This window comes from Chamaea fasciata, unplaced genomic scaffold (genome assembly GCF_029207755.1).
Source record: "Chamaea fasciata isolate MVZ Bird 193981 ecotype frontalis unplaced genomic scaffold, bChaFas1.0.hap1 SCAF_3, whole genome shotgun sequence".
In the NCBI taxonomy this organism is placed as follows: Eukaryota; Metazoa; Chordata; class Aves; order Passeriformes; family Sylviidae; genus Chamaea; species Chamaea fasciata.
Window position 1 is genome coordinate 60,479,421 of NW_027094088.1, and position 13,925 is coordinate 60,493,345.

The 13,925-nt window shown below is 43.0% G+C and overlaps 1 protein-coding gene across 5 annotated transcripts in view; it reads left to right on the top strand.

The window, feature by feature from the left end:
• The first annotated feature begins 4,321 nt into the window (after positions 1-4,321).
• Positions 4,322-13,925, top strand: part of PTPRK (protein tyrosine phosphatase receptor type K) — a 381,996-nt gene continuing 372,392 nt past the window's right edge. For 4 of the 5 annotated variants that reach the window (XM_066179209.1, XM_066179211.1, XM_066179210.1 and 1 more), the window contains exon 1: positions 4,322-4,653. In XM_066179209.1, coding sequence (XP_066035306.1) covers positions 4,542-4,653 — 112 coding nt within the window. In that variant the 5' untranslated portion in view covers positions 4,322-4,541. Of the gene's footprint in view, positions 4,654-5,468; positions 5,509-13,925 lie in introns of those variants that run through there. The other variant, XM_066179214.1, reaches the window with a different exon arrangement.

A 13,925-nucleotide genomic window follows, 5' to 3' on the forward strand; every position in this document is an offset into this window, starting at 1 on the left:
GTTCCTTGCTTTAGCCAAATAGTGTCTTCAGGACGACCCTGTTAAAACAGATTTTACGGAACTTTTCTATTGATATTTAGACAAACTCAGGGACCAGTTTCTTTCTGGGCTGGACCCTGGCATGAGGAGTGCACAGTACAATGTAATTTTGAAGGGATGGAATTCAGTGAAACAATTTATTTCAGAACAAGACCATGCCTCGCTCCTTCTTGAAGGCTATTTCCATGCTATATTTCTGTTGTCAACTATTTTGTCTTCTCAAAGAAAAAAATAAGACACTATTTGACCAATAACAGGAAATGTGCTATTTTTAAAAAATCACAGGCTATTTTATCAAAACTGCAGAAATGACAAGCAGACCCAAATAGTATTCCATCTCTGGAGAGATGGCGGAAAGTTCTACCCTGAAAGGTGAACATTGCCAAGAATGGTGGTCAAGTGAGAATGGGAGGCTCAGGATGGGAAATTATAGAATGATAGAGTAGACTAATAGAATCATTAAGGTTGGAAAATACTCCTAAAATCACCGTGCCCACTCTTTGACTGAACAAAACACCACAGAATAATCTCTATAGTCACACAAGCTTGTCAATAGCTTTTGAAGAATGTGAGCAAGAACTGCAGAGATACCTCTGACACCAGGCGGACAGTTCACCTCGTGCGTGTCCTGGTCTCACCAGGTACCACAAGTAGCTGGGTGAATATGGGATGGTCCTAATTGGAAGGTATTATTCAGGTCCACCTGTGCACACATGATTTACATCAGTGAATCCCCATACTTTTTAGACCCTCTGACTGCCCCACATTTGCTTCCAAAAAACAGATGTATGAGGGGAGGCTGTTGAAAGGCATCATTAAGACTCTCAGCATTGTCTCTTCCTCTTCAGTTCATGAATTCATGGTTTCTTAAAACAAGAGTGTTGACTGCTGATTCTCTGTGAAATTAGGATGTTCTCAAAAAGCTTCTATGAGTACTAGGCTTTAAAATAACATATCTAATTGAATTTTGAAGTATATTTCAAATAGGTATTCGTTTCAGAAGTCAAAATACAATGAAACCCCTGCTGTGGGCATTGTTGGATAACTCCAAGAAAGCCTCAGTCGATACTATTCTCAATATTTTTAGGATCTCCAGCCTCGAAGAGCCAGAACTTCAAGGCCCAGGATCTTGCTAAGGCTCACAAAATAAATGAGTAGATTTTCTCAAAGGAAGTGAATGTGCAGAGGGGTGGAAAGTTGGATGGGTGCAGCAGGATAATGAGAATACTTGACTATCTTTTTAAAAAAAAATGTCGTTTAAATCTCTCCAAATCTCCTTATGCTCTAGGACAATGGTTAAAATTCCTGAAAAAGAAGAGAAGGATGAGGGAAATACTTTTCTTATTTAGGAATATGTAATTTACTATAACATATCTAGACTTTACATATTGTTCAAATACCATAGGAAAATACCATGTTCGGTGTGGATTCTATCATATGGCATATTCTATTCTATATAACATACAGAAATACTCCTAATATATTTTGCTGTGAAATGATATATTGTGCTAGACATCTGTCAGTCATTACGGATATAAATAAGTGATAGCCTGTGTTTAAAAATATCTTATGATGGGCTTAGGAACACCCAAAAGTAAAATGGGAAAGTTTTAACTGGGAATACAAAGAGGGTAGAAGTATCTAGTAGAGTTTCAGAACCAGTTTCTTGAAATTGACAGAGATTTATTTGGCACTTTATTTAGATGCTGCAATAATTAAGATAAAGACTGTACCTTCCTTAAGTTCTAAATAGCCCTCGGGCTGGAGGGAAAGATGTTACTGTGGGGTGTTTCCATCTTTCTGCTATTATATTAGACTTGCATTTAGCATACAGTTTGTTAGCTCTGACTGTTCTAAAAGACACACGACAGGTAATATAGATTTCCTTACTCTTAATTGAAAATGTGAAAACTGTAAAATATTTAGGGCTCTAAAAATATAAAAATTGGATATAAATCCATTCATGTCATACAACATAAAAAATACCTCAAACTTGAAGTGTAAGTATTTGTCAGGATGCCAAGTACAGTAGAAGGACACAGAGTGAACTACACATAATAGTTCAACAGATGCACACACACCTTAGGGAAAAGTGGAGTCACATGCAGACCTCACCCCTACTTCTCAAGCCTGAACTCTCTACTGAAGGAAAGAATAGCAATCAAGATACTTTTTGTTGCTTTTTAATAGTGATGGAATAATGGGAAAGGATGAAATCTCAAGAGACTCCTACTGGAACACATGTAAGCTATCTGCGAAAAGCCCAGATGGCTGTACATCATCAGAGGGATCCATCACCTCAGAGCAATGAAATAAGCAACAACCTGGAGCTGCACATTCACCATCACCTAACAACCTCTCCTCCAATCCAGATGTGGCAATCTGCAGTGCTGACCACTGGAGATAGCTGCAAGCCTGTCATGGAGGTAAAGGGGAAGGAGACTCTGCCCTCCCAAACAACTAATGAATTATCTGTCTTGAAGTCAATTTTACAGTGTTTGTATTATAGCTCCTAGCATGAAGGCAGGCATCAGATACCCACATACTCCCTCACACCAAAATGACTTGGTACATCTTTTTCATTAGCAACAGAAATGATGATGTATCCTCAGCCTCAGAAGCTGGCCTGGCACAACTCTTCCTTTCACCTTGCTCAGAAAAATTTCCCATCTGGTACATGGCCCATCCTTCCTGAAACGCTGGGTGTCATGAGATCATCTCACACAGCTCCCATTCTTCTTGAAGTTCAAACAAAGAATCAGTGTTCACTGAAGCACATCCTTTTACAGCTCAGGGTAAGCATGCAAGTGGGTTTTCAGCCACTCCACCCAAACGAAGGACAGGGTTTTCCAGGTGTAGAGTTTTTTTAGCGTTGGGTGTGTGTGAACTACATGGTATTTTATATAACACGTTCTGATTCACTTTTTTTTTTTTCCTTTTTTCTTTTTTTTTTTTTTTTTTTCTTTTTCTTTGAAAACCTGAGGGCTTGTAGGGCTTAAAGGTAAACCTATCAATTGCCAGACAATGGCTGGAAAGGATTTTGAATCACAGCAAACCTTTGATGAACCTGGATTAAATTTCGAATTTGCAATAAAACCTGTGAGTTTCCAGTGGTTTCAGGTTCAGTTGTAATCATTATACAACATCTCTGATTACAAGTTGCCATGCGAAAAAGAAAATCTGAAAGATTGTTAATATAATTTGAGGAGATTATGCTTATTTAGACATAAATTCCAGCACTGGCGACTTTATCTGTTATTCCAAATGGTTTTTGGCGTTCTAAGCTCTGGAATCATAAGGACCTGCAGTGCTTTTAGAAACAGAGAACAAGGCCTTTATTATAGGGCATACCTGGGGTCTGGATCAGGAGAGAGTATCCTTTGTCACAACCCACGGGTGTCAGAGTTGCACAGCTGCACACAGACCTGTCTGAAAGGTCAGAGAGTGATCACGCGTGGAAATGAGAGGATAATGGCAATACTGTTTATTAGCATTCCAATTGAGAGCAATAAGCCTTTACTGGCGTTAGGAGCCAGACAAGTGTTGCCAAAGAAAGCAAAAACACGAATCCTGACTCGAGAATACAGCCAGGCTGTTTGATGCGCGCTGATAATACCACGCTCGCCACTCGATCTATATCGCGTTTCCAAGAGCGGGATGAGCCAACTGATCCCACCCGAGGCGATGGGACCTTCCCCCGATACCAGCGCCCGAGACCCGCCGCCCCTGGCCGCGCTCCCTGCCCCGACCTCCCGCCCCGCCAGCTCAGCCGGCGCCCTCTCCCTTCCTCCCCTCTCCTCCTTCTCCTCCAGAAGCGGCAGGTTCCCGTCAGGCGGGAGGTAGAGAGCGGGGGGCTCGCACAACCGCCTGTAGCAGCTCCTGTGCCACGCTGAGCCGAGCCAAGCCGCACTGAGCCAGGCTGAGCCGTGCCGGAGAGGGCGGAGGAGAGCCGAGCCGAGCTGTGCCAGGGAAAGCCGAGCCGAGCTGTGCCAGGGAAAGCCGAGCCGAGCTGTGCCAGGGAAAGCCGAGCCGAACTGTGCCAGGGAAAGCCGAGCCGTGCCGCGCCGCGCCAGGGAAAGCCGAGCCGAGCGGAGGCGATCCGGGCAGAGCCGATCCGAGCCGGCGCTGCCCCCGCGCCTGCAGCAGGAGGCGCTGCCGGGCGCCGCTGCGCCCGCGCCGGGCTGCGGGCCGGAGTCCCACATTCCCCGTGCCAAGTGCCGGGGAGCGGGGGTTGGACGTGCACGCTCGGCTCCTCCCTCCCGCCCCACTCGCCCAGCAGCAAAGTAACTCCGGAGTACGAGGGGAATCGCTGCCACGGCCGCCGCGCTCGTCGCGCCGCAGACGGCTGCCCCAGCGGGCAGCCCCGGGGCCAGCGGGCGCCCCTCGGCGCGGGGGTCTCCTGGCGAGGCGCCGCGGCGAGACGGGCGGTCGAGGTGCGCTCCGCCCGCCGCCGCGGGCCGGGGCAGCACCGGCCTCTTTCAGAAACTTCTCCGCAAGTCGGCATGGGCAGGGGGGCCGGCGCCGCCGCCTCGCTGCCGCTGCTGGCGGCGCTCGCCCTGCTGGCCGGCCGCTCGCCCGCCCTGCTCGGGGCGGCCCGGGCCCAGCTCTCGGCAGGTGAGTTCTTGCTCGGCGCCCAGGTAAGGGCGGGCAGCGCGGCGGGGTCCCGCCGTGCCCGGGCTGCCTGCCGGGAAAGGGAGGGGAGAGGGTTGGGAAGAGTCGCACTGCTCCAGGACCCGGCTCCAGTCCCCAGGAGCGGCGGTGGGGCCGCAGTGGGGCTGCCCCACACCTCCGCCCCCTCCGCTCTGCGGAAAGCGGTGGGCGACCCACGCAGCGCAGGCTGCCGGCGCGGAGCTCGCAGGGGCGGGCGGAGCGCGGGCTTCGGGCACCTTACAAACTCCCCTTCCTCACCTCCTCCTCCTTCTCTCCCCCGACCAGCCTCCCAGGTGCCGGCGAGGTTGGAGCTGTTGTCTCCCCTTCCCCCGCTCAAACTTTTCCCGGCGTTTCCCTGCCCGGCGCGGAGGGTGCAGCCCGGCCGCTCCCCTCGCCCCGAGGCGTGGGGCGGGGAGACACGAGCTGCCGCTGGCCACCGGGATCCCCCCTCCCCACACTAAGAAAAGAGTGGTGGGTGAGAAATGGGAGGGAAAGCTCCGATAGGGTCGGCGTCTGTTTTGTGTGAAAGCCGCGAATTTCTCGCCCCTTCCTCCCTGGCCGCCCAACGCCACGGGGTTTTGCGGAATTAAAGCCCTCGGGGCCGGGCGGTGGGAACTGCGGCTGGCGCGGTGGTGAGTTGTCGGCCCCGGGGGAGCCTCGGGGCAGAGAGCCCGGGGCTGGAGCGGCCGCTTCGGGAAGAGGGGGCAGCATCTCCCGTGCTGTGCCGGGGCGATGCGGGGGGCACCGAGGACTCGTGTGCCGGACTGTCACCCCCACCTGCTCCGCTGTAGTTTATGAAGCACCCTTCGTTTGCTTGGGGTAAAGCTTTATCATGAATGTGCTCTTATTGTTTGCGGCGTGAAGTATTGTGCCAAGGACTAACTGACTGGCTGAAATTGACTTAAGGCTCTCGTTCTTCTTTCTTCCCTCCCCCCCTCGTTTGAATAGTACCTGCAGTTGCATTGGGTGCATCAGTTGGACAGGCATTTGAGATCTTTATCATACGATACTGATTTGAAAACTGCCATTAATAAAGGTGTTTACACTCTTGAGACTTTAAAGGACTGATGTGTAGTCAGGGGGCTTTTCTTCTTTTCCTCCCGGTCCTCCTATAAATTAGTTTTTAATTGAGACATTCGAAATGTCATCGATTAAGAAATATGCTGAAGCGGTGCTGGTCTGAGCAGATTACATCCATCCTTGTGTGTCTAACTTTGGTGTGTATAATTTAATGTCTCTGTATCAGAATTGTAGAATTACGTAAGCACCTATGAGCCTTTTACCAGGGGAAGGGAAATGTACCATCTACACGGCTGGTATGTTGTAGGAACAGCTAAAATAAAATATTCCCCGAGTGTAATATCTTTTTATTCAAAACCATAGTTAAGTCAGACCAGTCGTTTTTGCTTTACTCCTAACTCATCAGACTAATGTTAACACCAAAGGTAACACTTAGGTAAAGATTTTTTATAAGCTTGTTCACTGGTGTAAGGAGAGTAGGAAGTTCTGATAACTTTTATGGTCTGTGGTATTTTATGCTGAAAATGTGGCATGCAGCCCGTTTTGGAATTGCAAGTACAAGCAGTCAGGTTGGTACTGTGGGGTATGTGTTAGGTAAGTGGAAAAGAATGTTCAATATCCTTCTGACCAGAGTAGGTGATGCTTGTCGAGAAGTTGAACAATTGTATCTAGGAAACACAAGATTAATTTTTTTTTTTTTGGTGTATATAACATGTCAGCTGCTAGAGACTTTAGTTTCTATTGCCGAGGCTCAAGAATACTGATGTATTGCACCAGTCAGAGGTTTGTTAATTTGAGACACTCAGACATTTTTGAAGGTTTAGTGAAATAGAGTTGTTAGTAGCTGCTTCTGACGTTGTACTTGGTTTAAGGTATGGTTCTTGGGCTTTTAATAATGCTTTTGATATCCACAAGTAGAGCTATGCCCTACTGAAATTGGTAACTGCCACAACTTTGTTTCATTACTTATTCTAAGCCAGTCCCAGGAGTACGTATGAGTATTTGTGATTCTGCTGATGAAACTTCTTTATCCTGGTGTTAGTGCATGCACACACAAAGGTATGTCCCAGTTTGTATTTCCCAGTGAGAGCCTTTATGTAGCCTGCAATGAGAAGTTTCTGTGTTTGGTGCACACTGGAGCATCTGTTTTATACCTAGGCATCTCTATTGTTTAACGTGAGTACTGTTTTGCAATCATCTTTCTTTGACTGCCTTCCACCATCCCCACCATAATATAACAGCCTGTGCTTTTCCAAGTTAAACTAAATCTATCTAATTCTCAGCTCCCTTTTTATTAATATTCTTCTTGTCTGAATTGCAAGAATTGAAAACTGTTAATTTTCCTTTGTCATTAATGAGGATATTAAGTCAGTCTGGACCTTTCACAAATCTCTCTTACTGTAATTTGATTTTTATTTCCTTTTTATGATGTTCTGTACTACTCCTGAGCATGAAGGATAGCAAGATCCAGAATTCTTCATAAAATTTTTCATAAAAGCTTTGACATGTTTATTAAGAGTCTAATCAAATTACAGAGCATGAATTTTTTGAAAGTTGGCCTTCTTCGGGAACTGTGTGTGATAGTTTGCCGTCTGTTCTTCCTTCTAACATATTCCGTGAAAGCAAATGAGGAGTTGCAGAAACTTAGGAAAAAGAGCAAGATACATTTTGTAAATTGTTGCTGTCTTAGAAATTGTGCTTGTATATCTTCTCCGCCCCCTTTGCACATAATCGAAACATTGTATCTTTTGTTTTTCTCCCCAGAGTTCAAATAGAAAAAAAAACCCAAGCAAACAAAACCCCAAACAGCCTTTCTCTGCCCTCCTCCCCCGCCCCCTTTCCTCCACCACAGCCCTAATCCGCAGTGTAATGTTTTCTGGTCTCTGTAGATTGTTTCTTTACACCGCTGCTTTCCATGACCCTTCAACTTGGGTGCGTGCCTGTCAGAATCTAGGCCAAAATGTTTTGGCAGTGTGTTCTCTGTTGAAGTCTAGCTATTCCTTATATAGCACCTCCTTTCATCTGCAACTCCTACAGTTCGATAAAGAACAAGTTCAGCTTGTTTTCACAACTCAATCACTTTAAACTTATATTTTTTTTGAATTTTATTTTTAGCAATTTGCATATTTTCTAGTTTGAAGGAAAAAAATTGGAATATTTAAAAAAAATTTTGAAAAATGCTGCTGGCTTGTCAACTAGCTGATAGAAATATGCATTGCACTGCCTCCGATGGTTTCTGTGCAAGTGTGTGGGGTTTTAAATTACTAAATAAAAGATATGAGGATAAAAATTCTAGATGCAAGAGCTTACCTGAAGTTATTTAACTGTGGTATTTCAGACCATAGGGATAGTTAAGCATAAAAAACACTGTATGTTTTATGAGTTCAAATCATTTATTGGAATAGTTATTCCTTAGATTTTGCATGCAAAGTAGTTAGTATCGCAAATTAGCATGCAAGAATAAATATTTCTAAGTTTGTCTTTTTCCCTTCCTCTGATAAAATAGTTGTAGTCTGTCTTTGGGAGTGAATCTGACTCAGAAATTTGTATAATAAAGTAGAAGATATTATTTGTTTTATAGATTTTTTTTCCTCATTAAATATACTTAGAAATATATGAAAATTGTAACCAGCATATCTATTGTTTGTAACCATGTAGTAGAAGAAACGGAGAGCTCTTTGAAAATGTTTAAAAATACTTTAAAGTAATTTAACTCAAATTAGCTCTTTGCTGCCAGAACAGCAAAAGATGCTTCAGTCATATTCTACCTTGAATGTACTACAATTTACATATATGCAAGATATGCAGGAGACACTGGTGCAAGTAGGAGTGCATGTATAAGAAACTTATCAGTAGCTTTTTTATTTCCCATCAAGCTGTTAAAATGTATTGACAAATTACATGGAAAATGAGTGAAATTAAGAGTGAAATTATTTTCCTGCCTTCATCACCTCCTTCTCAAACGTTTTCTTCTCTTTTATGTATTCAGCTCCTTCCATGGCACTGCGGGTTCACAGATCACTCGTCTATCTGTATTTTCAGGTGTCATATTACACTTATACAAGGGATATAAACTTTCTAATTGGAACTTAACTGATTCACGTGAAATTGAAAGCACCGAGAACACAATGACCCCGGAAGTCCCAATTAGTCCCTTTTGTCTGAGAATCACAGTAGTGCTTGATTAGCGTGGTAGTGAAATACATAGTGCACCTTAGAACAAGGAAGATGTCTTGCTCTTATTTAAGATCTACTTGAGCTAATAAATAAAAATTTGAAAATCCCAGGAGTGGGGGCAAGGTAAGAAATCTGCACATGATGAGGTGGAAGGTCCACATAGTCAAGTATCCAGTCTCAGATGGTGGGCACTTGGGGAATGTGATTTTTGGTAAGATGAGTGACTTCCTCTGAATACTGTCTGTCCACAGTGACAAAGTGCTGGTATTTTATACTATAAGTGGACTGTGTAACCATGATTGTGCCTAATTACATTTTCAGTCTGTATTTTTTTTAACATTTGCCTTGGATTGTGGTAAGGAATCTACAAGTTGTATGGAAAAAGCTATTTTTTTTTTAATGGCTGGTTGTAATTATCTTAGCTCTTGCATGAAAAGATGAATAATAATTTCTCCCAGTTTACCTTCTTCATGCCACACTGGGTTTTACCACTCTCCCTCAACTGTTACTTTTCTAGTCAGAAAAGTCCAGCTGTAGCCACCTTCTGTGAAGCTACCATTCCATATCTTCTTTTTTATTCTTTATCAGCCTTCTCTTCCTGTTCCAGTTCTACAGTGCTCAGACCATCCATGAGACAGCTGCCTGATGGATTTATATAGTGCTTAATAATGATTTCTGTTCTGTTCCCTATCCATAATGTGATCATTCCTGTCTTTTGCTTGGCTTTTTTGACCATTTGTCTCACTCCTGGTTGTGAGCTGACACTTTTATGGAACTATTTCATTACTGAAGAGCTGAGATATTGCATTAAATGATGGTCTGTGAGGTGGCTGTGCCAGTGGACAGTAGGACTCTTGAGAAGGAGAGAGTCTTTAACCAGCCCTTTTGGAGGAAGGAGAGGCTTTGAGCAAGGCTCTTGAAGGACCTGTGACCTCATGCTGAATGTTTGGGAGAGTTTAATGCTTATCACCGTGGTTTGTCTCTTTCTTGATATGCTCTTGTTAATACAAGTGATTTTAGAGGAGTTTATCCTCTTACATGTAAAGATTGGCAGTATCTGGATTAACATGCAGAGAGATCTGCAGCACTGGTCTAGTGTTGTTTCTTGCTCTTGAGTCTTTATGATGTCTTTGTGTGATCCTCTATCTGGTAGTCCTCCAGGTCATCTCACCCCTCAGGAGCTGGTATGCGACTGAGTGTCAGCAACTGTTTTGGTGAAATCTCTACTCTTCCTTTTCCAACACAAATCCTGTTGAATGTGTAATAGGAGGCTTCCAAAAAAATTACTTCAGTTGTGTTAGCTGAGTCAATTAGGACATACCTTGTGTTTTCAGGTGCTGATGGAATCCCATTTGTCATAGCTTATCATTGTCATGAAAAGACGCCTTTGTAGTGCTGCTCCCAGAAGTGTGCACTCCGATTTGCAGCTTCATTTCAGCCTGCTTATGCTATTAAGCTAATTTAAATTGCTGCTGCCACAGAGGGGGGCATTTCTATCACTTGAGTGGCTCTCAGGTCTTTGCCTGCACTAGGTCTGGCCACCAAGCGGCCTGTGGGTGATTTGGTTTAGCTTTATGCAAATCTCCTTGAAGGGAAGATGGTCTTGGGATTAGTTTCCTGTTAGTTCACTGGCAGATGTGCAGCCACCCAAACCTGAGATAAGGGAGGATGAGGGCTGAAGATGGGAAGGCTTGGTTTGCCAGTTATGATCGCAGTCCAGCTCATGTGAGGTGAACCTGGCACTGGTTTGAGTCACACCGGATCTACACTCTGCTCACCATGCCAGCACTTCATCCACCCAAGGAAGTAGAAAGAGCAGGCAGGAGGACGTGAATTGAGGTGGGAAGAGAGGCCTGGTGCTCACTCTGGAGCTGGAGGTTTTAGACTGGGTGAGGATGTTTGAGGCTTGTTCTGGATGACTGCATGCCAACTGATGACAGCGTTATGCTAGTGTTTCTGACATGCAGCTTTGAGCAAACTGGGCTTAAACGTGTTAGTTTGTTATAATAGATGGCTAAAGCATTTATTATATAATTGTATAAACAAGGAGTGGCCTCTTCATAGCACTTAGTAGAGAGCAATTGTGATGTCAAGCAACAGAGGACTTGGTGGAGGTGACACCTAGGTACGAGGCTAGAATTAGAGGACGTTGTGACACCCAGTTTGGGGCACAGCAGGAACTGGTTTAAAGCTGGTTTCTGCAATTTCACATCTTTACATGCATGATCTGTCCTTGACTGTCCTCTGGGGTTTTTCAACAAGATTGCTTGTGAGACGTGAATGTGGGTTGAAGGGGAAAATGGCCATGGTTTCTAAAGGCCAGAGTGAGCCAGCTGGGCATTGGTAAATGGCACTGATGACAATTTTGTATCATCTAGCTGAACCTAAAATCCTTCTACACATAATTTTTTTAGGTCAGAAAGGTCATTACCTTGTGCTGCTTCCTGGTAAGCCTTGACTACAGTTGGCTTTAAACCAGTTGTTCAAAACTATGCAAACTACTCAGCTGAAGTCACCCGTAGTGCACACCTACTTTGTTCTTTCGAGTCACTTAGTCTGCTCTAACTAGGAAGCCATGTAGTTGAAAGCTGTGTTTGCCTTTTCAGTGAAAGATGTGAGGGATTTCTTGAGGATTGGTGCTGTGAATAAATTCAGTTCTTGGCCCAGTACTATGGTAATATGAACTTATTTTGTTAGCTAGTGTATGAAAGATTGGACCTTTCAGTTTGTCAGAAAGTCATTTACTTCTGTTGCCACTTACTAAAAGCATGTGATTATGTTTATTAATTGAATAGAAAAAGAAACCATTTCTCAACTACCATGTAGTGAAATTAATTCTACTGACTTATGAGACACTGTTGAATACTTTAAACCCAAGTTCTGTTGCAATTAAGTTATGGTATGTTCATTCTAATTATTACACACTGGTTACTCAATTTATTTTGAGGTGGAGTTGTATGCTTTCTTTTGTGTGTAAACACTTGCTCTGTAACAGTAAAAATGACTGATGAATATTAACCAGAAGAGAAAAATACTATGAAGAATAATTGTGGCTGTGGTTCAAATGAATTCAAAACTGCTCAGAGTCAATTTTTTGACCAGATAACTGACTTCTTCAAATTTTTTGTGGTATTATTTCCAAATACAGGTTGTGTTTCTTTGTGAGTCCTATAGTGTGGTTTATGATATTTGCTGGTTTTAAATGATTTCTGGTTTGAATTAAATAGAAAAGTCCATTGAAGTATTGAAATTTTAGACTGCTTTTGTCTTCTTCACTACAGCGAAGAATTAAAATTACAAGACCTGGCAGAGACTTGTCCTGTTGCTATTAATTAGAAAAATGCTCTGATTTTATATTTTGACACTACATTATATCTGTTTCATATCTCTCCGGTATTAGTCTGGAGTAAGATCAAAATGCTATCGGTTGTCTTGGTTCTCCCAGTGTCATCCCATTTGCCTGTTCTTTGTAAATGTGAAAGCACTTGACAGCCATGAGAGTGTTAAAGAAATGTGACTGAGTTCATGACCAGATAAGTTGTCAGTGCTGACTGCCATCACTATTTAAAATACTTTAAAGGGATGATTTCTTATAAAAATACCAAAGGCAGCTTTATATTTTGTTCAACTTCTGATTCTTTAGAAGAAATGCATTTTTACAATTATAGAATATACTTTTTTCAGGTATCTCTCCAATTAGTATGCTTAAGTCTGAGTATCATATGCATTTTAAGTAGACAGTATGTACCAAAACATTGTTGTGTTAACTTCAGTGCTATTTGTCATAAGTTTTCCAGAGAAGGTAATGGTGTTGACTTAAAAAACCCCAGTCCAGTCTCGAAATTACCAAACGGTTAGTCCCATAATCCCTCCCCCCGTACTTGAAGAAAGAAGCTGATTGTCATTTCCCCACTGTGCTCGCACTCCTTGTCCCCATGGTGGTGCATCGGCCTCCCACATTCCCTGCCCCGGCCCTGGGCTGGTGTATCTATAAGCGACCTTAAACACTCCTTTGCAGCAGCCCCTCCTGCCCCCTTTTTTAATCTCCTTGGCTCTCCTTGTTTTTTCTGTTGGAAGAGTTTGATGTTAGAGTTTCGTGCCATAAGCTAAGGGAGATAAGGTAGATGAGATTCCTTACTCAGAATGGTATAAATAAAGCAGTGTAAATAATGGTATAAAGAGTATAAATAAGTAGTTGAGTATAAATATCACTTTCCATAAAGTTTTTGTGCTCTTCTTTGCTTAACTGTTTAGCTGTGTCTGTCTTTGTTGATGTGACAACGTTTGGTGCATTCCATGTTCACTTTTCAGGCTAGTAAATTTCCAATTAAAGAGGCTTTCCACTCTTGCATAGCAGAAGTATAATAAAATGATCTTTAAAGTCTTTTTCTTAGTCAATTCAGAAAAGCCAAACAAATATTCTTTTAGCAGTTAGTTTTTACCAGCTATCAGTCCTGACTCAATTTGTGAATATACTAGAAATTCCAAACTCATTCCACAGGCTTGCCAGCTTTTCAGCATATGAATACTTTGTGTGTGTGGTCTTGTTTAGTGCAAAAGGTCTATTTATATTAAGTTTTTTGCATTTGTAAATCTCTGTGGGATTTGCTTTCCTTTCTTGTTACCTTTCCTTTTTCAGATAGCATGACAAATTATTCACAGCCCCCACCACAAACAAAATCCTTCATGTCCTTGCTCTACTCACTTATAAGAATGTGAGTATATATGTAAGGGTGGAAAGACATTTTCTAGGTGAGAGCAAAACCCTTAGCATTTAATGATTTGGATTTCTGAATCAGTTAAAACGAAGCTTGGTAATGAAAGGGATTATAATTTTCCTGGTAGACACAGGCTAAATAGATGGGTGTAATGTCACAGCATGTAAAAATTTAAAGGTGGGGTGTTTTTTCTGACTGAGGCGGCTGAAACCTGGAAGTGAGAAGTTGTTAATCAAATTGGTTTTTGTTTTTACTTTTAATATTTTTTAAACCACTTCTGTTAGTACGTACTTACTTTATATGCTGTTATTAGCCAGTGTG